The following is a 22,870-nucleotide window of genomic DNA, read 5'->3' as shown; positions in this document are numbered from 1 at the left end:
AAAAGGAAAAAAAAAAAATGAAAGAGGCTGAAAATTTCAAATGAAAAATGCAACACGGTAGGGTCAATGAAAGGTGGAAAAAAGTATAGAACCAATTTTTACAATTAATGAGTAAAAAGTAAAATCCCAATGTAGGAAAACTAAAGTTAATTGTTACCTCCCATCACAGCTACCTGTGACCTAGGACAAGTGGTACAGACGGTTAAATGTCATGGTTAATGAGTTCTTTGAGTTGGCCCATTTACGTCACTGTCTTGGACTACTGGTGTAAAATCTTACTTTTACCCCCACAAGCGTGACGCGTTTGACGTCTCTCTCGCTCTCTCTTCACGCACGCCTCCAAATCTAACACAAATCAATTGGAAACCGCCCCCCCACCTCCTTCTTACGCATCAAGACGGAAGATCATCTGCTCCTACAATTTGATTTGACGAACATCCCGGGTCACGATACGTCTGGCAGCCCGCTTATAAAAGCAGCAGGAAATTTGCCCAACAGGCAACCAAACGCAACGCGTCCTGTAGAAGAGCTCGCTCCCAAAAGCCTCAACCTCACGGCACCAGTGCTTTACAAACATGGAGAGGTCATTTAGGTTTGTTGTGGTCTGCGTTGGAGTGTCACTGCTCATCTCCTGTCACTCCGTCCAGGCCTGGTACAAGCAGTCCACCGGCCCCACTTACTACTCTGTGGGTCGCGCCTCCGGTTTGCTCTCTGGAATCCGGAGGTCGCCTTATGTGCGTAGGTCTGAATCCCAAGAAACGATGGACAGCGGAGAGACGACCAGTGCCAACGTTGTTCCGGAAACAGGCAGGCAGGTCTCCTTGCTCAAAAGTATGGTGAGTACTATTGAGATGGTTCGTTCCACACTTCTTTCCCACGGGCTTGTCACACTTTATTCTTAAATTGCTTGTCTCAAAACAGCTACAACATATTTATTAAAACATCCAATCATTGTGATCTTTGTGCGTAAAAGCTCATGCGTAAAAGCGCGTTTTACGCACGCGCGTCAAGCGCTTGCCAAGCGTGCGCTAACGCGGTGCAACTGAGTGACATTATGAGGGTGTTAATTCAAAGAACGCTGATCTATTGTGAATGTTAAAGCGCTGGAAATAACTAAAGTTGCTCAAAATCAAATTTCTTCTTTCTTATTAATGGACTGAAGGCTATTTGCGTGAAGGATATCTCCCCAAACCTGAAGAGCTGCGAGCTGCTGCGGGACGGGAGCGGCACCTTCCAGTGCAAGGCGGATGTCTTCCTCACCCTGGACTCGCTGGACTGCCTGTCCGCATGAGTTCACAGTGTGCTCATCTTGTACAGCAAAGGAGGGTCGATGTCACCCAGTATAGACTTGAATGTTTGTTTTTAACTTACATTTTATTTATTCTTTTTGTTTGGTATGAATCATTTAAAGTCATAGATTTCACAAGTGTTCTCTACCATGTCGTGCACTGACATTATGTGTGAAAGTTGATTTCTGTATATCCGTTTTTATTGTATCGAATAAAAATGAACATATATTTGGAACCTATTGTGTGTCTTTGACTAATTAAATTTCATGTCAAGGGGGAAAAAAAAGGGAAAACAATTAAAGATTCCAGCCACACATTTGTATTACACATTGCAGGACAATGTTGAACATTCTGAACTGAGTAAGACACTGGGAACATAAAGAACAACGTGTAGTTTCATTTTTAGTTAATAAGAAAAACATTAATAATAGAAAATCATCAACATAAGGCATCAAATTCCTTTTACTTCCAGTCAAGATATGAAATACTAAGGACATTTAAAAAAGCTGCTGTGAGACATTACAAATCACATTTAAAAGGCACCTGGTTAAGGATGATTCCAAACAGTTCAAACACTTAATTAATCAACTTTTTTAAGATACACCTTTATAAAATAAAAATGGGTTATTAAAGCACTAACTAATTGTTACTCCCGCATTATGTGCAAAGGTCCATTTCGGGTTCAATTGTTAAGAACTCAGACTTCTGTCAGCTACAGGAGAGATACGGCCTCCAGGTTCTCTTTTATAATCGTGTCCATAACCACCTGGAAGACCACTTGGATGTTGGAGGTGTCTGTGGCTGTGGTGAAGTGGTGATAGATGAGCTTACTGGCAGCTGCGTCGAGTGAGACAAAGGTGGCGGTGATAAAGCGGGCAGCCGAATCTACGTCATAGTCTGCTCCTGGAAGATGATATTGGTAACTTAAACATTTTTTGGGGTTCAAGTCAAGCTTAGATTAGCGCTTGCTCAGGTCCAGAAGCCATCTTTTTTTTTCCCATCCTCATCAGAAAACAACACAAGCATAGCGAAAACATGCAAACTCCACAAGAAGGCTGGAGCTGGAATTCGAAGAAAGGAGACTGCGATGCCCAGACTAGAACTGATATAAAAATAGTCATAAAAGGTAATGCACGTTTTACAAAGTAACATTTATTGGCAAGTTTAAAACTAGCAATATGAATATTTGTTAAAGTAGCCAGGGTGAATTTAAGAATTTGATGATTTGAATGAGAATTCCCATAAACATTGTTATGATGAGCTGTCAATTTTTCTAATGAGTGATGGACAGAATTCTCACGTGTTCCAAAGGTAAATATAAAAGGCTTAACCGTTAGACAAACCTTTAAACTGAGGGAGGTAATGACGCAGGTGTCGCCCTGAATATAGAATCTTGTCTTGAAAAAGGTCAATTTTGTTCAGGAATAAAATCTGAAACAAAAAGACCATGCAGAGAGAAACAAAAATCAGCGTTCAAGGTGTTCATTATGAGTCAGAGGTTTTCTCTCAAATGGAAATTAAAAATCTATTTGAAATATCATCAAACATCAACAGGGACCATATTACATAGTCCCACGTGTAGCAAAACAATAACGAAGCAAACGATGAAAGCAATTCATCAAGTTTTTTAAATGAGGTTGTCTCTTTACACTGTCAATATGTACGTGCCAGAGTGTCCAAAAGTCACAATACAAGTCCTTGCTTTTTGAGTTTCGTTGAAGGTTTAGGACAGACACGAGGCCATCGTAGACTTTGCACTTTTTGAGCATCAAAATCTTTTACTTGAAGCCTTTGAACAACCTGAAGTCTCCAAAGCATCCAATGAATTGAGCTTGTCGAATTTCAGTTCAGCCCTCCATATGGACTTTCACTAGGTTTCCGTGAATGCCTGCATGCAATTGTGATAGTAGCGAGCCTTGCACTGACATCGATGGTGTATAAATGCAGTAGCAGTGAGATCGGCAAAAACTAAACTGCAATCAGGGACCAATAAAAGAAAAATAAGCAAATCTTGCCAGGTGACAATTTTCCAATGAAGCACAAAGGTCAATTAGCGAGCGAAGTAATTTAATGCTTACCAAAACTGCAAACCCTAGGGAGATAAATGCTTATGGCTTCATGACTTTTTGGACACGCTTATGTAGGCTAAAAAAACAAAAAACAATCACCAACTGGCAGGAGTTGATTGTGACGTCAATTAACATGTCGTAGTACCATCAATCGCCTGTCGGTTGCAGTGCCGCGCACACACTTACACATTTACGTGTTCTTGATGCTCAAATGGACTCCTGTTCAGACGCCAGGTCTCACGGGAATACATTATCCACTTTGTAGTTAACCAATTAAAATTATGTCAGTGATCAAACCCCCCTAAAAAAGGCCCAGATGAATACGCGGTGTGTCATTACAACTGAGCAGGCCAGAGGAAGACTTAATTGAGGATACAAATTTTTCCTCCCCCATTAAAAAGTATCTTAAGGGTAATGAGCCAGTTAGTCGTGTCACCATGCAGGTCCACACACACACACAATGCCAGCACACAAACTTTTCATTGTCGACTTTCCAAACACACAAACAGTTTCTTTAGTTTACACACTAAAGTGTATTTTCGGTAAGAACTAAAAAGGTAACATTTTGGTTTAAGTCACATGAAGCAAACAACCGAGCCACTCAGATATGGTGTTGCTTGGCAAATGTATGTTCCTTGTTTATATGAGTCTTGGATTGCAGGTTTAAAAAAAAAAAAAAACACAACAACAAAGGATAGGGAAGTGTAGGCTTCCCCTCCGTTGACAGACATGTGCACTTTCTTGCAACGCAAATGGATTGAAACACAAGTTAAGTGGAAAGAATTGAGCAAGCCTGTCACACGATTTGTCTTAATAGAATAATTTAGCAGACTCGAGAATGGAAAAGCTCATCTTAATTGTAACTTAGTGTTTAATTACAACTGACAGAAGGCTCAAAGGCAGGGGTCACAATGAGCATATGTTCCACCTATATTTTTAACGCTGCCGCACTGCTCAGGCTGAATATCACTTCATCAAAGCTAATTAGTTCATTTGCTGTGGAAAATTGCATCTGAGAAAAGGAATGACGAACTCAAATGTGCTTGAAGGACACGATTTCCAAGTCTTTGATACAATTTATAATTTTATATTCATATTATATAGAATTTATAATTTTATATATTTATAATTCATTTATTTACTGTCTTTTACTGTATGTACAGTAGCCAGGAAATTTACAATAGTTGAATTGTAATGTAGTTGGATGTTTTGGATTTCGACTCAAAAGGTCTAGCCAGTTTGTGATCTGAACTACGACGATTAATTCTAAGCATGTGTAACAAAAGCTTTAGAATTATGATAAATTATGTTCTGTGGGTTTTTAGCTTGTATTTTTTATCTTTTTATTCTATTTATTCTATTTATTTTTTATTTTATGCACTGATTGTTTGGCACTTTTTAAATTTCGTTGTACATGTGTGACAATGACAATAAAGATCTATTCTATTCTCTAAAATGCTATGAGTAATAACTAATGATAACAACTGAAGAATACACATTGTACGCTTTTTTTCCAGATTAAAAAAAAAAGAACATTTTTGAATGCCAAAATGTGGTGGGTTTTTTCTACCCTAAGACATTTGGCATCAGAACCTATGACATCAAACAATTTTCTCAAATAAGGCGACGGGTGTGGAATAACTTGATTTTCGTCTTTAATGCTCCCTTGTTTGCATCCCTTCGTGTTGCGACTGACCATGTTTTTTCCCGAGGTAAGCACCCCGAGATTTCAACTTTTGACTTTCTCTCTCTACTACTTACGTCATCATCCATTCGACAAAGTAAAGAATAGAACGAACATGTAGGGAGCAAAAGTAGTTTCTCACCATGGATGTATTTCGGAAGAAGACATTGTTGCAGATAGAGGAGAAGAGCTTCATGCTCTCCTGCAGACGATTCTACACAACAGACACATAATGTCACATGGTGCCATAAGAAAGCCACATGGTGCAGTGAGCGCATTCATCTTTGAATTGAACAATTATTTGTTTTTGTATCAAACGGTTACCACGGAGGGGTCCTCCACCAGGGTCATGTCATAACCGCTGAGTGACACCACAAAGAGCACGGCCCGAACGTCCTCAAAGCAGCCGATCCATTTCCTCCGCTCCGTTCGCTGTCCTCCGACATCATACATCCTACACACACCCAATGGAAAAATCAGGTGAGACCAAAATATGGGGAGGAAAAAAAAAAACAACCTTATAAGCATTTCTTTCTCAATATGGAAATACACACTTAACATACCTGTACAAGCTGTAAATGTGCCAAGTAAAAGTAAATAGTCACACAGCTTTGAGCTCAAATCTTATTAGTCAACCTTTTAGCAACATAATTCATCCAAGCTTTTTTCTCATATTCTCGGTTTGCAGGCGCAAATAAAAGCTTTACCGTTAGATGAAACTATTATTGTCTTTCCATGAAATGAAACAAGCAATCTGATCTCACAAAGAAGGCTTAAAATGTGAACATGAAACTAAATAAGCTTCGGGAACAGAACAGATGGAGCTGTAAAGATATTTATTGTGCAGTGGTGGACCCAGGTGCCTCGGATTTAGCAAGGTGACTCTCCAAGCTTCTCACAAGAGTCAACACTCAAACGTTTACTATTCAACATGACCAGTGTTGCTTTTTTGCTTGTACAAACTGCACTGGTTTCATTCATGTCAACGCGCAGGAATAAAAAAGCAGCATGATGGTGGGGTGAATAAAAAAAAGACAAATATGAGGTCAATCTGATTCAATAGCACAAAAAGAAAAAACAAAAACAAACAAAAGAAAATCAGAGATGAGCAATAGCTGGTCACCAGTGGGTCAGGTGCGCCACCTTTCATTGGAGCATCCTTGGAACTAATGTAGCCGTTTATCAAGAGGGGACCGAAACAGACACACACAGAGGGAAGCAAACATTGGATGTTATGCCCACGAGAAAAACAAATTCTGATGGAAATGTTCCACTCATTCAGTCAGTGAAGTTAATAGTGTGCCACGACATAAAGCGAGCTATAGACCCTTTCATGGCCTACGCCTCAATGATGTCATGGTGTTAGCTGGAGGCAAAAAAATAAAATGAAAATAACGCTGGAATAACGTTCCTACATAAACACTCTATTAAAATATGCTAACCGACATTTTCAAGGGAGCGTGTTGGTATTTTTACTGATTAATATTCTGATTTATATTTTTTTGTAAAGTAACATACTATCTGCACCAACTGTAATGAAAACTGTTGTTTATCAGAGTCCTTATGTTTCATTTTCTAATAAACACAGCTTGTAAAAAAACACCAGTCAATATCGTTGCAAATTTAAAAGTAATAACTAACGTGCTAAACTCCCCAAGCAACACCCGGGATTTTGTTCCTAAAGCAAGGTGAGTATGCACATACACACAATGCTGGGTGTAAATTCACCAAACTCATTTATGTATCTCCTCAAGATTTCTGGCAGATAAGAGGGATGGTGTTTGAGAGGGAGGAATCGGAGATTGTCTTGCAACACCACCTGGGACTTTGCTCTCCTTAATTAAATGTGACATTGTTGGTGAGATTGCCAACAATGAGGACATCGATGCCTCACTGCATCACAGACTATGTATATCAACTTCTGTGTAGCGAACATCTACCAACTAACTTCTCCAACAACAAACTATAGGTGACCGCAGAGCTGAAGGCCCTGCTGAACGAGAAGAAGAGCGCTTTCTTATCTGGAGATTGGGAGGAATTGACAAGAGTGCAGAAGGGCAAAGAAAGCTTTAGGAGGAGGACAGAGGAACAGCTCAAACAAAACAAAGTTCGAGAAGTCTGGTAAAAACATGAATAAAATCTCTGGCCAATTTGAAGACAATGGGAGAGCTACAGTTCCTGCTGGCTGGGGGTTAGGGGTAGGGACCTGAATCTGTTCTTCAATAGATTTGACCCTGGGTTGTTAACATCAGCCCTGTTCTATGCTGTGGTCTGCTGGGGGAGCGAAAGCACTGTGAGAGAAAGGGCCAGGATTGACAAGCTGGTACAGAAGCTCTCTGCTGGAATATCCTCTGGAGTCTGTGATGGTGGTGGGGGAGAGGAAGATGTCAGCAAAGCTTACATTCATCATGGACAATCCCCACCACCCTTTAGCACATTTAGCAGACATGTCCACAGCATCCAACAGCTAGGAGGTCCCTAGATTTGACAATTTTGGAGTTTCATTTGGAGCAACCACAAGTATGGCCTGTGCTCACTGCTCAGAAACTGGCACCATGCGGTACGATTCACGTGAGCCGGAAAATGGCAGAAGCGGCAGATTGGCCACTGGCAGGGCCGTTCTCTTCACAGATGAGAGTTGGTTCACACTGAGTTAATGTGACATTCGTGGGAGATCCAGAGGGATGCTGTGGAGAACATTCTTCTACCAGCATCATCCTTGTGACATTTCAGCAAGTACATACTTGCCCATCTTGGAGCCCATCTTGCCACCTCTATCCAACAAATGACACAACGTGATCAAAGCTTTTAAACTGCAATGCTTCAATCATTAAGATCTGGGATTTAGGTGTTCTCTTCACATTTTTAACAGTGAGTAATACAAACAATAAAGTCGGGACATTTAACAACAGGAACATAAAAACAAAGTACGAGTTTTTTTCAATCTATATTCAATTAAATGCACTAGAAAGACAAGATAATTAATTATCAAGCTTTTTAATTTTTTCTTTTGCAGACAGTCACTCATTTTGAGTTCTATGCCTGTTCCAAAAAGGGGATACAGCTCTGGACTGCTGGCTGGCCAGTCTACGACTCACATTGATGCCGTGCCCACCCACCAGATCCCTGTGACTCTCCACTTGAGGAACAGATCTCTACAAATATATATATAATTTAAATGCAATATTTATTTTATAATACTGGCTATTTTTGTGCACCAAAAAATTAATGCTGAATTATACGAATACAAATATGTCAAAAAGGTGTGATTTTGTTTAACTGATAGGCAGTTATTATCTAAAACAGCCTTACTAAAAATAATTTTAGGTGCAGAGGCTTGTATGCAATAAACATGTCAATGTTATCTGCAAGAGTTTTTTTGAGTGGCATTGTGTAATGTGGCATTAGATAATTGTAAAATATGTAGATATTTGTAAATAACACAAGACGAGGACATCGTTGTTAAACGACCCTAAAACTCAACGTGAAGCGTAATGTGTCGGAAAACTGCAATCATTTGTCACCAAAATGTATGTGGACATTACTAATTATGCCCACATCAACCTTTAAATACTGTGTTACAATGATTACAGAATATTTTATATTTCATGGAATTTCCTCATTAACCGACACAAAAACTTCCAGCTTCCATCGATCACAAAATCGTGTTGTCTGAGATTATGATTTCGACCCCAAAACGATAAATCACTCAGCTCCAACGTCTAATTGTGAGTACGCTGAATGAACAGGGTTTTTTTCAACATTGACAGAAAGAAAGAAATAGCAACAAAAAAAAAAACAATACAACAATTTGACACATGATTGTCCACCAAAGACTTAAAACCCATCAAAGATCTATGCGAGTCTGGAAGGAAACGTGTTGCACAAAATATAGCAAGGTAAAGTCAGTTGTAAGAAATGGAGCGTGTGGCTTTCGTGGGGGCCGGGTAATGTTCTTCAACATAATACACATTAGTGAAGCATAACCGAAAGAACCATAAGTCATCAGCACCCAGAGACAACCAAACAACATTTAGATGTCGACTTCAGTAATTGGCTGATAAACTGACTCACGCTACATTGTGTGTAAAAGCAGACCTAATGTGTTTCATTATTATCACTCAATATGAGATGTGGGGATGAGGGACAAGTTATATTGTGGAAGCTTCACAGCCGAGGTAGTCCTCAGGTAGACATTACTAACAACAGAAAGCACATAATTCAATTCGGTTGGAATGCATATGCCGCCCACCACTGCCTGTATGTCTAGTCGTCACAATAAAACTACCAATCCGCTCAACTAAATAACACTCGTCCAATTCAGATTAATTTGGAAGATCACCTGTGGGGTTGGGTGGGTCGGATGAATGGATGGATGGATAATTTGTGTTCAAAATGTACATTAAATATCTAATATTGACCTTAAACAGCATGTATAAAATAATGTATGTTTGCACTATAAATCAAATACATTACTGCTATTTTTAATTATTTAAAAAAATGACCACATCAATGGTCTGACATCTGCAGCAGCATTAAAACCAAACATTGTAATTATGACAGGGTTGTTCAACTAAAGCCACAAAGAAATCAAGCTCATTATCTGTCATTCTGTCAAGACCATCAGCAGCTTGAGGAAATGAGTTTAGCCATTGAGAGAGGACGAAGAAGCAGGTAGTATTATGTGACACTGGCCCATTGATCAGGAATGAATATGATGATCTGACATCTACCCTCTGCTCCTATACTGATAAGGCCACGACAGAGATGCCTTTGACTTTTTGTGTGCGCGTGTGTATGCGTGTGTGTGTGTGGCCGTATTGACTTATTGATGACTGAAGCCACCCATCTCCTTCTTAGATCTGCACATCATCGCAGGGTTGTAGACAGAGATAAGAGTGTCACAGCTCAGAATGTAGAGTAACTTTGGATGAAAGGTGTTTAGGAAAGGTGTTCAGACCTCTTGTCCGACGCGTCTGTCCACCACTGCACTATGTCACGTATAGTATAGGTGAATAAAGTATAAGCATTCTACCTGAAAGTGAGGTGCTTGACTTTGAACTGGGTCTCTATCACACCTGTCGTCCTCAGCCGCACGCGCAGAACGTCCATCTCTGTAGGGATGTAGTCTGGAGACGAGATGCGGCTCATATTTTCAAAGAAACTGGAAAAAAAGGAAAGGGTCAAAAAGGTCAAAAACAGAAGAGACATGGGGGACAACAAATAACCTGCAGACAAGCTTTAGATCAAAGAAAAAACTAGGAATAAATTAAAAGTGTGTATACGTATGTACAAGGCCATTAGGCCAATGCAGCAAGTTGAGTGTGCAGTGATAAGAGTCAAGCCCCAGGGGGCGCAGTGGCTCCTCATGATGAATATTCACTCTGTGGTTTACCGTCATGATAATCCGAGGCAAACGTTCAAACACAGATTTGCTCGTAACACAATTAGCACAACCAAGTGTGCGTTGTGCCTGCGGAAGTGCGATCCTAATGGAAACAAGCACACATGCGACACACAAGACATCTAAAAGTAGCTGGGCCCACTGTGACATTCTCAACTCGTCATTCTGAATCAGTTTCTTGGAAGGCAAGTCGCATCCTGCTGTTTGGTAAATACAATAACAACATCGCTGGGGTGGATGGTGCTGCGCAACTCAAAGTGATGTTTCTCCATAAAGAGCAATCTCGGCTGAAGACTTCCCCTTGTTGTCTTTTTTTAACTCCTGTCAAATGTACATTTAAAGCCGTGTCTGTATCGATTTGCTCTCCGCCCAGTGTTGGTTGGTAATTTTCACGCTATATTAAGTTGTTAAATTTAGTTTAAAAACATTTAGTCACAAACATATTTATTCTGGCGGCACAGCAAGGCACTTGTTCGCATGTCTGCCTCACAGTTCAGAGGGTGCGGGTTCGATTCCACCTCCGGCCCTCCCTGTGTGGAGTTTGCATGTTCTCCCCGTGCCTGCGTGGGTTTTCTTCGGGCACTCCGGTTTCCTCCTACATCCCAAAAACATGCTTGGTAGGCCAATTGAGCACTCCAAATTGTCCCTAGGTGTGAGTGCGAGTGCGAATGGTTGTTCGTCTCTGTGTGCCCTGTGATTGGCTGGCAACCGGTTCAGGGTGTCCCCCGCCTACTGCCCAATGATAGGCTCCAGCGTGCCTGCGACCCCCGTGGGGACAAGCGGTACAGAAAATGGAAGGATGTATTTATTCTATTGGCCTATAAAGCACTAAATAATCAAGCACCACAATGAATTGAACAACTCCCAATGCCCTACAAACCTTCTCATTATTTAAGATCAAACTTTTATCAGTCCTCTTCTATATAGTATATATGGTCAGGGATGATCTTTTGCAGGAGTCCCAAACCAGTCGATCATGGTCAACTGGTAGACCGTGGACTGCCCCCAAGTTGACCGCAAAGGGTCGAGACTTATTTTTGGTGAACGTTAGTATCATATATTTTATGTTAGTGTACACTAGTTTTTGGGAAAGTCAGAGAAAAATATCACTTGCCAAATTATTTGTAAATTGTTTGGTTCCACTTTAAATGTGAAAAGCAGTAGATTACGCTTGGATTCAGTTGGGTGGCTGAAGATAACTTCCTACAATGGCTCCCTCCAACAAAATAGAACATATTCATATGTGACGTTTTGAAGACAGCTTGAAAATACGTTTAGCAGTGACGCACTTTGCCTTGAAGTCCCTGAAGCCGACTAATCTACGTAAATGCAAAAAGATTCAGGCACAAAGATGCATTTGATGATTTTCTCTGCCTCGGCTGATGTCGGAAGTCTTCAAAGACACTATGAAACATTAGGAGTTACATGATGGAAGCTGATTCTCCTTGCCACTGGGACACAGGCAGACACTCACAGACTTCTCAATGAAGTGCATTTATAGCTTACTTGAATATTAAACCACTCTTGAGCCAAACCACTCATTCATTTTCTACCACTTATCCTGTTTAGCATCTAGCTGGAGCTGGAGTCTGTCCTACTTGACGCTGGGTCTCTGTAGACCCTGGACTGATTCACAGTCAATTTCAGGGTACATGTAGACAAAAAAAAAAAAGCCTCTGACAATATTTCCACGTAAGTGCCACATTAGAGGTATAATATTACAACCAGCTATTTATTCACATGTGCCTTTCATACAGAACCCATTGAGGTGTGACTTTGCCGTGCACATTCACAGAGCTTTGCCCATTCAGATAATCAGTACAGTATATTTGCGTCAGATTGGTGAGTGTCAGGTGCTGAAGCCACTTTTTTCAAGACAGCAAAAGTATTGGAGCATCTGACTGTGTTTTGATGCCCAGGTGTGTCCCTTCACAATTGTGTTTTATTCTGACAACTGTGAGCTATCAGCAAGCTGTCCATGGGTGAAAAAAAGGAATTGTGAAGTAGATAGAAGTGGCTAGCAGACATTGCACAGACGTTCATAGCCAATACAACCATCTTGTATGTCATGCAGAAGAAAGAAAGCACCAGTCTAAGTACCAGAGGACGAATGCTTACTCAAGAAGCAGGACGGAAAACATTGTGATAGCTGTAAATCAGATTCAGACTGGCTTACTAAATATCAATCAGATTAAATGCCAATCAGATACTGATTGGTTCTTTGAGGTAGGCATTTTTGCAACACCTAAATTGGATGATGGGGAGTCATTTCCTTAAAAAAAAAACTGACTTTGGCAAAAAAAAAAAAGAAAGTTAGGTAGTTATGCTATTAGTGGATGTAAGCAATATACAAAATTTCACCACTCACACATTCATTCACGACCTGGGCACCCTTCCGTTATCGTCAGTCCATCCTTATTCATAATATAATCAGAGAAATGGGTGTCCGTCAGCACTTGAGCCACTTAGGGACAATTAACACGGACCCACGTACAGTTTCAGTCTGTCCTTTTCTGAACTTTCTCATCCCTCGTCTGCAAAAGAGGCATCCGTCGGTAAATGTTTTATTCACGTATATAACGGGCTACTATACCGAAAATAGTAGGAGCAGTAGAAAACTTTGGTTGATAGCAAGCCAAAATGGAAAACCGTGTGATGAATGACTTTTTTTTTTTCTTAAGTACCAGCGTTGAATTGGTATATTAATTTTACCAGACTCTTACTTTACACAAGGATCTTAACTTAAGTACTTAGGTACTTAAGTACAGAGTATGACTAATTGTGCCACCTCTGGTGGCTCTCAGTGGGGGACCAGTGTGGCCTGTCGGGGTAGATAACTTAAGAGCCGCAGCCTCTCGTTGGGTGGCGAATGAGACCAGACAACCTCCCCCAGCTCTGACGTATTTGTGCAATACACACGCCATCATCTCGACAGTTACCTTTCATTTTGAGTTCTCAACATGCTCCGATCTTCCGCCACAGAGAATTAGAATTAAATTCAAAGTATAGATTTACAAATAAAACACGTTTATGCTGTATAAGGTGCCAAATGGCTTATGAGGATGCACACTTTGACCTCCGCCAAATGCACAATGTTAAGCAAGAGGTCATGTTTTGATCACCATTTGTTGTAGAAGTGAGACACGAGCTTTAAAATGTTGGTACAGATCCAGATAAACGTGCAGACTGAGCAATGGCACAACACTTTTGGCCATTACATTTGGCTTGCATTGATGCCGAGAGGGTTAGTGAGGTACCAGCCAGCAGATGTTGAAAAGGTTTCTGAGTATGTTCATCATTTTGTAATTCCTGCCACCCAGAGGCCTGGAATGCACTAATATTAATAGCTGCATAGTAACATTTCAGACATTTTTTGTTTTGTTTGTTCATGGCATATGGCTGTGCCGTGCTGGGTGCGATTGGGGTCTTTGTTGATCATTACGCTGTAAGATTAATAACCAGTGGCAGCAAGCACATGGCTGAGTAACAGCCGTAAAGTCCAACTAATTAGACCCCTGCATCTTTACAGCACAGGCTGTGTGCGCGCGTGTGTTTGCATGCACAGAGAGCACTTACTACAGCGCTGAGTCGTTGAGCTCATACTCATATCCCCGAGCCACAGCGGCCCGCACCCCGTGGTCAGCCCACAAGCAGGCAAGGGCGTGACTCAAGAAGGGAAAAAAGACCTGATCTTCGTCAAAGCAGCGACCACATGACAGAACTGAGTGGGCGTGCACCTGGAAGACACAAATTAGGATATATGAATATATGCTGTGGCTGCTCTCTAGACGTACTTTATCGCTATAAAACTGATAAATGAACACGCACACACACGCGTACAAAAACACACACTGGTGGCAATTATTAGAGGAAATTCTTTGATAAACATCTTCTCCCAACAGGATGTAATTAGTGGGTGGAAAGTGTGTGAGCTCCATTATGTTCACGCAGGACTTTATAATCAAATGAATCCTCCCAATCAACCCCCTAAGGAATCTTAATCTGACAGTCGTGCATACAATTGAATGCTGAGAGGTAGGATGGGGCAGTCACGGTGGTGAGATGCTGCTTCTTAGTGGTGAACTGATGTCAGTACAAGACAAGTTGTAGTAGACAAAAAAAAAAAGTACAGAATAAGGTCGCAAATACAATAAAAGCAGTCTAACCTTGTTCCTGCTGTTAGCCAGGTTGATGCGGAGGACGCCCATGCCGTGAAGAACAAACTTCATAGATGTCAGGAGGTTATCCAATACTGCAGGCTGACATATCAAAACATATTAATATAGGCTACAGGCTACAAAAAATATGAACATATAAAAAATCAACTGGATCAGATGACCTAGGAGTAATGTTAATAATATGAGTTTAAAATTGTACTTTTCTTCATGGTGAAGAATCACCAGCAAAGATACGTAACCCCTCTAAATTCATAGAATTCCCAGATTCGTTTTTTTATAATTTTGCATATTCTGAAGTCAATTTGAAAGTTTCTGTTTTTGAACATGATGCGTTTATGCATCCAATTCATCAATTAAATCAACAAATAATCAACAAAACAATCTATTATTAAAATAATCATCAGTGACAGGCTTGCATCCTTAATAAATTCAAGAGGAAAACAATTAATAAAGAACATAAACTACTCTCCAGCCTACACAGCTATTCTCATGAACAATTTGGGCAAGTGCCACAGAAACATAACAGTAATTTTGAGCAATCGATGTCGACTACTTGGAATTTTGGTTGTTTTAGCCACGTAAACACCCAAACTGACTTTAAACATGACTGTTTAGTAACTTTTACAGGTATGGCTGCTGTCTATCCGCCTTGCTAAGTAGCTAGGTGCAATGCTACTTATTTATGCACATCTGTGAAGATGTGATGATGTCAACAAACATTTTTGCAATTGGTTGGTTGGCAAAATTTATGTCAGACAATCAAAAGTCGCCTTACCTACAGAGTAAATGATACATTCGAGGAAAACTGGGAGTCCAATCTATCTGACCCTTGTTTGTCCCTCAAAGCGTTTGAGGTGAATATCAACAACAAAGACGGCTGATTCTGATAAATTGTTTGTTGTTCTGGTTCTTCACAATACAGTTTAACTCCAGCAAACCTTCTTCATAATTGTCTTAATTTATATAAAAGGAATATCTTATCTTCAAAGCATTTACGTAATTCTTTTCACAAAATAACTTCATGCAGGGAGACATCGTCGTATCTTCACGATGTGCAAATCATGTTGTGTTACATGAAGTTATTTTGAATAACTAAATTAATAAATACTGTTTATAATCTTTTAAATCATGTTTTGCCATTCAGGGCCTAAACTTCTAGTTAAATGACAAAACTTACACAAGAGCAGTAACTTACAAAAACTTTGAGCAGACGGTCTCCTGCCAGTGAACGTTAAGCTTTGCATTCCATTCCAATTCTCTCACAGTCTGATGGCTGCTCTCTTGATTGTCCACATGGGAAATGGTTGCAGTTTCAATAAAACATGTGCCTGAAGCAACACCACTTCAAATTTAAACATCAATCTCTTTTACGAGAACATTGTTGACAATGCTATGATGATTTAGGTTGCAAATGGAGCGGGAGCACCAATGCGGAGGAACCTCAAAGTTAAACAGTGGATATCATCATTCAAGTGTGACATTACACAAGATGTATTCAGTTCAGTGCACGTTAATTCCAAAAGTGGGTTGCTTTTGGACCGCTTTTATGGTTCTCTACTGTCAACATTAGAAGTATACAATATGAGCAACACAATCATTTAAATACAATAGATACATACATTTATCTTACTGGGTAGCTTCATAATATGGAACTAATGGCATAATATGTAATTATGTAACATAATGGCTCAAGAGGAGCATGAAAATCACCAGAGAAGCTTGTCAACAGAAAATCTAAGGAAGTCAAATTCAAGACCTTTTTAAGGGAATTTCCACTTCATTTAAGACTTCTTATTGACTAAATTATTATGAGCTGGTGATATAAATATTTGAAAGCAATTACACTCATTAAAAGACTAAATATTGCAAATGTATTTAAAGATCAAAAAAGAAACTTTTCAAGTATCTATAGCGTGGTGTACGCTGCATCAGACCGATACATTCAGGTAATCTAGGCTTAATTCCGCCATCAAACCGAGGAGTACATCATGCTAATTAAAAAAATATATATATATATAAATATTATATAAACCAAAGATTTTCAAAATGAAGCAAGAATTTCTGCAGTACCAATAATTAGATAAATGGAACTGTCTGAAGTTTGGAATCTGATCTAATAGCTATAACATGGAGTGTCTCTAGGATCAGTCCTTGGACCCTTATGTTTAGCCTGTATACGCTCCTCTTGGGTCAATATTATTCAGAATGCCAAAGTTGGCTATCATGGTTATGCCGATGGCACACAGCTACTGTATAGCTTTCAATGTGCCCAAATGACAACAGTTCAGGTCTGGTCTCGTGTCACTGTCTAAAATAATACCAAACATCTCCTTCTACCGAACCAAAACTGAGGAAATTGTTTTTGACAATAAAGAAAAAAAAAGGAGTGCTCTTAGTAAACACTTGGAGTCACTCCCTTTTAAAAAACACGTTCATTCAGAGCGCTGCAGCTCGGGTTCCGACCAGAACAAAGAGATCAGAACACACTCCGAAAGGCTTGACACTGGTTTATAATCAACTGTAGATCAGATTTTAAAATTCTGCAACTGATGTGTAAATCAGAAAGTGTGAGGTCTGCAAACTCAGGTGAATTACAGGAGCCCTGAGTCCAAAGTAAATATGGTGAAGCTGCATTTAGCTGCTCTGCTGCACACAAATGGAATAGGATGTCAACAGAAGTGAAGTCAGCCACAAGGGAAAATGCTTTCAAATCCAGATTAAAAACTATGCTTTCTGATGAAGGTCTTTTAAAGCATTTTTGAAATCTACTTTCTTGCACTATACGCTTTCGTTAGTAATTTTGGTCAGCTACTTTTTTTTTTTTTTTTACTGTGATTTTAAATGATGCACTACTTAGAATTATGTGACACATATTTAGTTATCTTGAAATGCAGAAAGCTGCTTTGCCTTGCCTAAATTTGGAGATTCATGTGTTTTTGGAGAGCAACAATATGAGGGGAAAAAAAACATTTTTCACAGATAAAAATCTGTCGGAAATTTGTTGGCAGAGACGGTGGATTCCTTGGATGCGTTCATGTTTTGTTTCCTGGCCCCTTCCACCTTTTATTCAATTGACAGTACAGCTTTGCCTCTCCCTCCGTGACTCATGCTTACCTTTCTTTTATGTTCACAACGGTACGCAAACATCAGTGATCAACCTTTGTTGGGTCATTCCGCATGGGTTATCTCTTGAGATCAAAAAACACAAATTAAAGGAAAGATTCTCTCGTCCAACCACCACCATGAAAATGAATCTCTCACACACAAAAAAAAAACCCCAGCAGGAAGCCTCAAGTATATTACGCAGTCTAGTAACCTCTATTGGAATCCCTCTTTTTGCCACCGCACCTTTGCAGGGAACATAGAAAAAAAAAAAAGACACCTGGAATCCACTGAGTGTGTATGTGTGAGAAAGAGAGTGGAAACGTCAGCAGTGTCAGCCGCTGTATGACTCTCAGTAATCCATTTTGGCACACTGAACCACTAATCTAGTTGTTTTGGTCAGCGTTTTAAACACATAAAATAAAGAGTTGTCATAGCATCAGCCTAATATTTATTAACCACACACTGCTGCAGTTGCATATTGAACAAATCAAATAGATCCGCCAATGAAAATACCAACACAATTACGAGCTATACTGCACAAGAGTTCAATGCAATCGTGTGAAAACACATTTGCAGACAAGTCTTTTGTTTACACAATGTTGTGTGTACTGGAGTGTTAGTCCACCGGCTTGTGAGTAGTCAAAACAACACACTGGGGCCCTCTGGCTGAATGAAGGATTAGATGAGAAGCAGCCCCCTTGCTCCCCCATTCCAGACATTCGACATGTCGGTGTCCGAATGTGACACAAAGTCAATAGGACGCATAATCAATGAAATTCAAAACACAAAGGGGATTAACTCCTGCGTAGTTTGAAGTACCTGCTCACTTTAAAGCACGCCAAGTTGACTTCTGATGCGGGATGGTGTGTGCAAGGGTGATCAGATGTCACCAAGGTGCACATTGGGGGTGAGGTTTTTAATCAGAAAGAAATGAATGCTTTCACATGAGAGCGAATCCCAAATGCACAAACAGTTTCTTTCTTTTATTTTATTTTTTTACAGCAAGCCTGTACATGTTGACTATTTTGGGATACAAATTGGACACACCCACTTCAATAGATATTGTACACTTGCAGTAACTGGCAAAACGGCCACCCCCTGAGATGAATAAAAACGTGAATTTTGCTGCTTAACTCATGTTCCACAAACGCAATATTAATCAGAATGCCACTGAGCTCAAAATGTTTTCCCACACTTGATCTAATGCTCAAGTGAACAGAAAATCATTTTGAGTATTTACTTGATATCCAGCTTAAGGTCCATGTACTGCTACGATTGGTGCACACGAGTAGAATGGCTTCAACTGCTTATCGAGGGTACTGAGTAAATGTTTGTACTCTACATATAAGTCATTTGAACAATTCAAACCTTTCTACTTGTGCTGTTCCATAAGAGTCTACGTGCAACCCCTGTGAGATCAGTTTTTTGCAATGGTTATGAATCAGAGTGCAGTGTTGAATGTCAATTCAATCTCCATTATCCGCCTGTATTGAACCTTTTAGCCTCCATCCAGAGTGGAAAGATATACAGAGAAATGCAGATAGGAAATGACTGGTGGGCCAGAGGATGAGTAAAACACTGCAGGAACGGGGCGGGAACAAGAGGCATGTGACTAAAGATAAGAGTTGATGGAAAATAGAATACAACTGTTTCCGTTCCATCGGCGTTTCCATTGTTATCTACCAATCACAGAGCAAGCAAAAGGGAGGAATAACAAAAGTTTCCAGGTGAACAGTGGACTATTTAAGTTCCAATTTGGTCGATGCCAGACCAAGTGACTGAATTTTAAGTTTAAAGAGAAAAATGCATGTAAAAAATAAGACGGAAAAGCCACAAAATGTTCTAAGTTCTTACTTGGTCAATGCCAGACCAATTGAGTGAAGTTTAAAGGGGAGACAAACATACAAAATATATTACGGAGAAGTCATAAAATGTTATTCTCTGATAGTTGCTGACCTTGAAGCTGCTGAGTTCTTGCTTGGTAAATCCATTGCTGTGGATGATCTTCATTTGTTTGACCAAAGTGCTTTTCCCACTTTCTGCCGCACCTGGAAAGCATCGCAAGGTATATAGTCATTTATAAAATCGCGTTGTGCTCAGTTCTTTCATTTTTGCCTACTCATAGTTGATATTTCTATGGTTGTAATGGCTTCCTCTTTACCACACAATATAAAATAAGAAAAACAACTAAACATTTACAGACCTTACCTGAAGTTTCTGCATCACAACATGCATGATTTTAATGCAATTTTAGAGACAGATTTTCCAGAAACCCTAACCCTATCAATAACGTGCTGTAGCAAATCTTCAGTTGTTACCTGGATTCTTGCAAGAGTTTTTTTATAAGCTTTGTCTTACAGACTGAAGGCATCTATGATTGTGATTGGATAAGTGAATCGGGGGGGTGCAAGGAGACAGAGGATTGCATGCATGACAGAGAAAACATAGTTGGATGTTTTCTTTTGATGCATCCGTGAGAGGCGATTACTATCAATGAGAAATGACAACGTTCACGCGTCGACGAGTCCACTAGCTGATTCAACTTCTAATGCGGGGTGGGAAATCATTCAGTTTCACTAAAGTGGTCTAAAAATGATCTATGACTACAAATATATCTTTTTTCATCAAGGCCTGGGTATCATAAAATTCAAGCCCATGACAACATTTTATTTGACATGAAAGCAAACCATGTCTTTGATTCTTAATCAAATCTGGACTGAATTGCCATATTTAATAAATTGTGATGCAATATTACAACTTAGCATTTGATGGTGTTACCAAACATCTTCTTACAATAAAATGAATTGTTGAATAGTAGTAATAGTTAAAGTATAGTTTTATCCATTACTAGTTCTTCATCAATGTGTTCTGTAGATGTAATCATATGATGAGAAAAAAAAATCACCATTTACAAGGTTATAGCAACTACCTGAGGAAAATTACATTGTGGCCCATGACAAAGATGAGTTGGACACCCACCCCTGCATTGGATGGAATTTTTTTTACATAATTGGCCTGCTACAGTTTTTGTGACATTTTTGTTTGGTGGTGAGACATGAGATATTTTGAAAAATATTTGGTAAAAAGTTATTCAAAATGCCCAGTGGGCGTGACTGTTTTAAATCCGTTTTTTTCATTGGTCTGTGAGAAACAGTTGACCAAGTCCTATAAACTCTAACTTGCGACAAGTGGCTGTAAAGGGAAATCAGCACAACTAAGATAATAAAAGTTGCTTGTTAAAATCAACATCGAGTAAGTGATTTAAAAAAAAATAATAATAATAAAATACGAGAGTTAGTAGTAAAGCCAGAGACGTTGTCAAGTTTGTATCTCACCTAACAGGAGTATTTTAACCACATTCATCTCCCGCTTGGCACCCTCGTACAGGTCTCTGTCAATCTTGGCACTGAGTGTCCTCGCCTTCTTCTGCTCCTCTGTAACGTCGGTACCGAAACACAGTCCCATCCCGAGCACACATGTCCTCCTCTCGGAGTTGGACTCAAACAAAGTCCTGACTGTGTTTAAACCGAGCGAGTTTGTTCAAACTCAAGCGCATGCTTACAGCTCCTCGACTTTAGCGTGGTTTTTATTGCAAGCCAAACTCACTGGACGCATCGCTCCCGGATTTTCTCGCTTATTATTTCAGTCCAAAATATTGCGCTTGTTCACCCCAAACAATCCACAGTTCCTCCCTCTCATTCCAGATGGGAAGGCTCTGGAGTTCCTGGGAAGTGACGTCATGATCGAGCCAATCAGATTTGTCACTTTTAAGTGTGTGACAGGAAAGGTCAGCTTGCACACGCCCCCCACCCAGGTTGCCATCACGGGTGGGAAAATCACTAGTTAAATTGTCTATTATTTGTACTTACATATAACTGTAATTCATTCATTTACGGGGGGAAAAATAACTGTTGTAACCGGTTTATATGCTGGTCGTTTGTTTCCACGTCTTTTTGTAATGACCCCCAAAAAAAACAATGACATTTCCCAAAGGTGGGATTTTTTTAAAATTATTATGTAATTCCAAACTTGTTTTTTTATGTAAAGAACAATGATGATCAGTCTTTGTTCAGTAAAGTGTTCAGGTCAGATTGTACTTTTCGGTTCTATGATGGCAACTGATCGTTTCTATGCACCTCTAAGAAGTGACTGATGTGTCGTGTGCGTTGTTTTACGCCATTTATCGCCAGTTAATTGATCGGATCTTTATCTCGTGAGTCGGGGCCTCTTTGAACGTTGCAAGTAAAGCATAAAAACTGCGGGATGTCTTGCAGAATGACGCGTTTGGTCTTTGGAATGTGACGGCCTGTCTTTATCGTTTAACAAGATTTAGACAAGGGCATTCCAATAGCGCCAATTTTGAGTTAAGAAGTCATTTAAAAAAACAACTGAACGTGATCGGAACCCTAAACGGGCACAGGGACAACATGCAAATTCCACACAGGAAGGCCGGAGGCAGAATCGTACCCGCAACCTCAGCGCCAATTATTTAAAGTTATTGCTTGATAATCTACAATAAATGCTCAGAGAAGGATTCCTTGAGCCAGGGGGCTACAACCTTAGGTGGAATTGCACCAACGTTTCAACTTTTTAACTTGACCCTCATAAAACTAACAAGTTGGTGAGATAGACATCAATCAAACCAGGAATCTCTGCTCAGTCACACTGACCTGAAAAAATGTTTAACTGGACAAAAAACAAGAAGCATCTATGCATCAATGTTTCAAAAGACACTACCAAAATATGTAAAAACAAAAATATGCAAACTTTCATTTTTGAAACAATTTCGTGACTGAAATGGACATTTTGGTGACCAAAGCTTCAGTTGTTTTTGGCATCAAGGCACACGTACAGCGTGAGTGCGGTCCAGTGTTTACCCACAAACAGAAGGGTTTCTACAGCGTCAGGTTTTTGGTGTCCCTCAGCTGGGCCATGCCATTATTGTGACATAAGCTCTTCCGCAACTCTTTGTTCTTATAATGAGGCTGACAGTTTGTGTTTTTTGCCAGCAGCCACTACCAAACCGCACCCATCACATTTGGCAGGTTTGGACCGGCCGTGGCCTCATTTCACCAACTCACTGGGTCGTGATGCACGCTGATGCAACAAAGAGCTTGCAACAAAGAGCTTGCAACAAAGAG

The 22,870-nt window shown here is 39.9% G+C and overlaps 2 protein-coding genes across 2 annotated transcripts; one reads left to right on the top strand and one right to left on the bottom strand.

Moving 5' to 3' along the window:
- The first annotated feature begins 385 nt into the window (after positions 1 to 385).
- On the top strand, positions 386 to 1,528 carry npb (neuropeptide B). The gene is made up of 2 exons (XM_037245879.1): positions 386 to 836; positions 1,163 to 1,528. The coding sequence occupies exons 1-2, from the start codon at positions 576 to 578 to the stop codon at positions 1,289 to 1,291; spliced, it is 390 nt and encodes a 129-aa protein (XP_037101774.1). The 5' UTR covers positions 386 to 575; the 3' UTR covers positions 1,292 to 1,528.
- A 57-nt stretch (positions 1,529 to 1,585) lies between these two features.
- On the bottom strand, positions 1,586 to 21,452 carry gnav1 (guanine nucleotide binding protein (G protein) alpha v1). Its single transcript, XM_037244298.1, has 9 exons — positions 21,065 to 21,452; positions 19,686 to 19,777; positions 14,613 to 14,705; positions 14,023 to 14,183; positions 10,078 to 10,206; positions 5,367 to 5,496; positions 5,185 to 5,256; positions 2,633 to 2,720; positions 1,586 to 2,192 (listed from the first exon to the last, which is right to left on the bottom strand). The coding sequence occupies exons 1-9, from the start codon at positions 21,192 to 21,194 to the stop codon at positions 2,002 to 2,004; spliced, it is 1,086 nt and encodes a 361-aa protein (XP_037100193.1). The 5' UTR covers positions 21,195 to 21,452; the 3' UTR covers positions 1,586 to 2,001.
- Positions 21,453 to 22,870: the final 1,418 nt, after the last annotated feature.

The sequence above is a fragment of the Syngnathus acus genome, chromosome 1 (assembly GCF_901709675.1).
Source record: "Syngnathus acus chromosome 1, fSynAcu1.2, whole genome shotgun sequence".
In the NCBI taxonomy this organism is placed as follows: Eukaryota; Metazoa; Chordata; class Actinopteri; order Syngnathiformes; family Syngnathidae; genus Syngnathus; species Syngnathus acus.
Note: the sequence above shows the minus strand (reverse complement) of the source record. Positions and strands in the feature narration are given on the sequence as shown.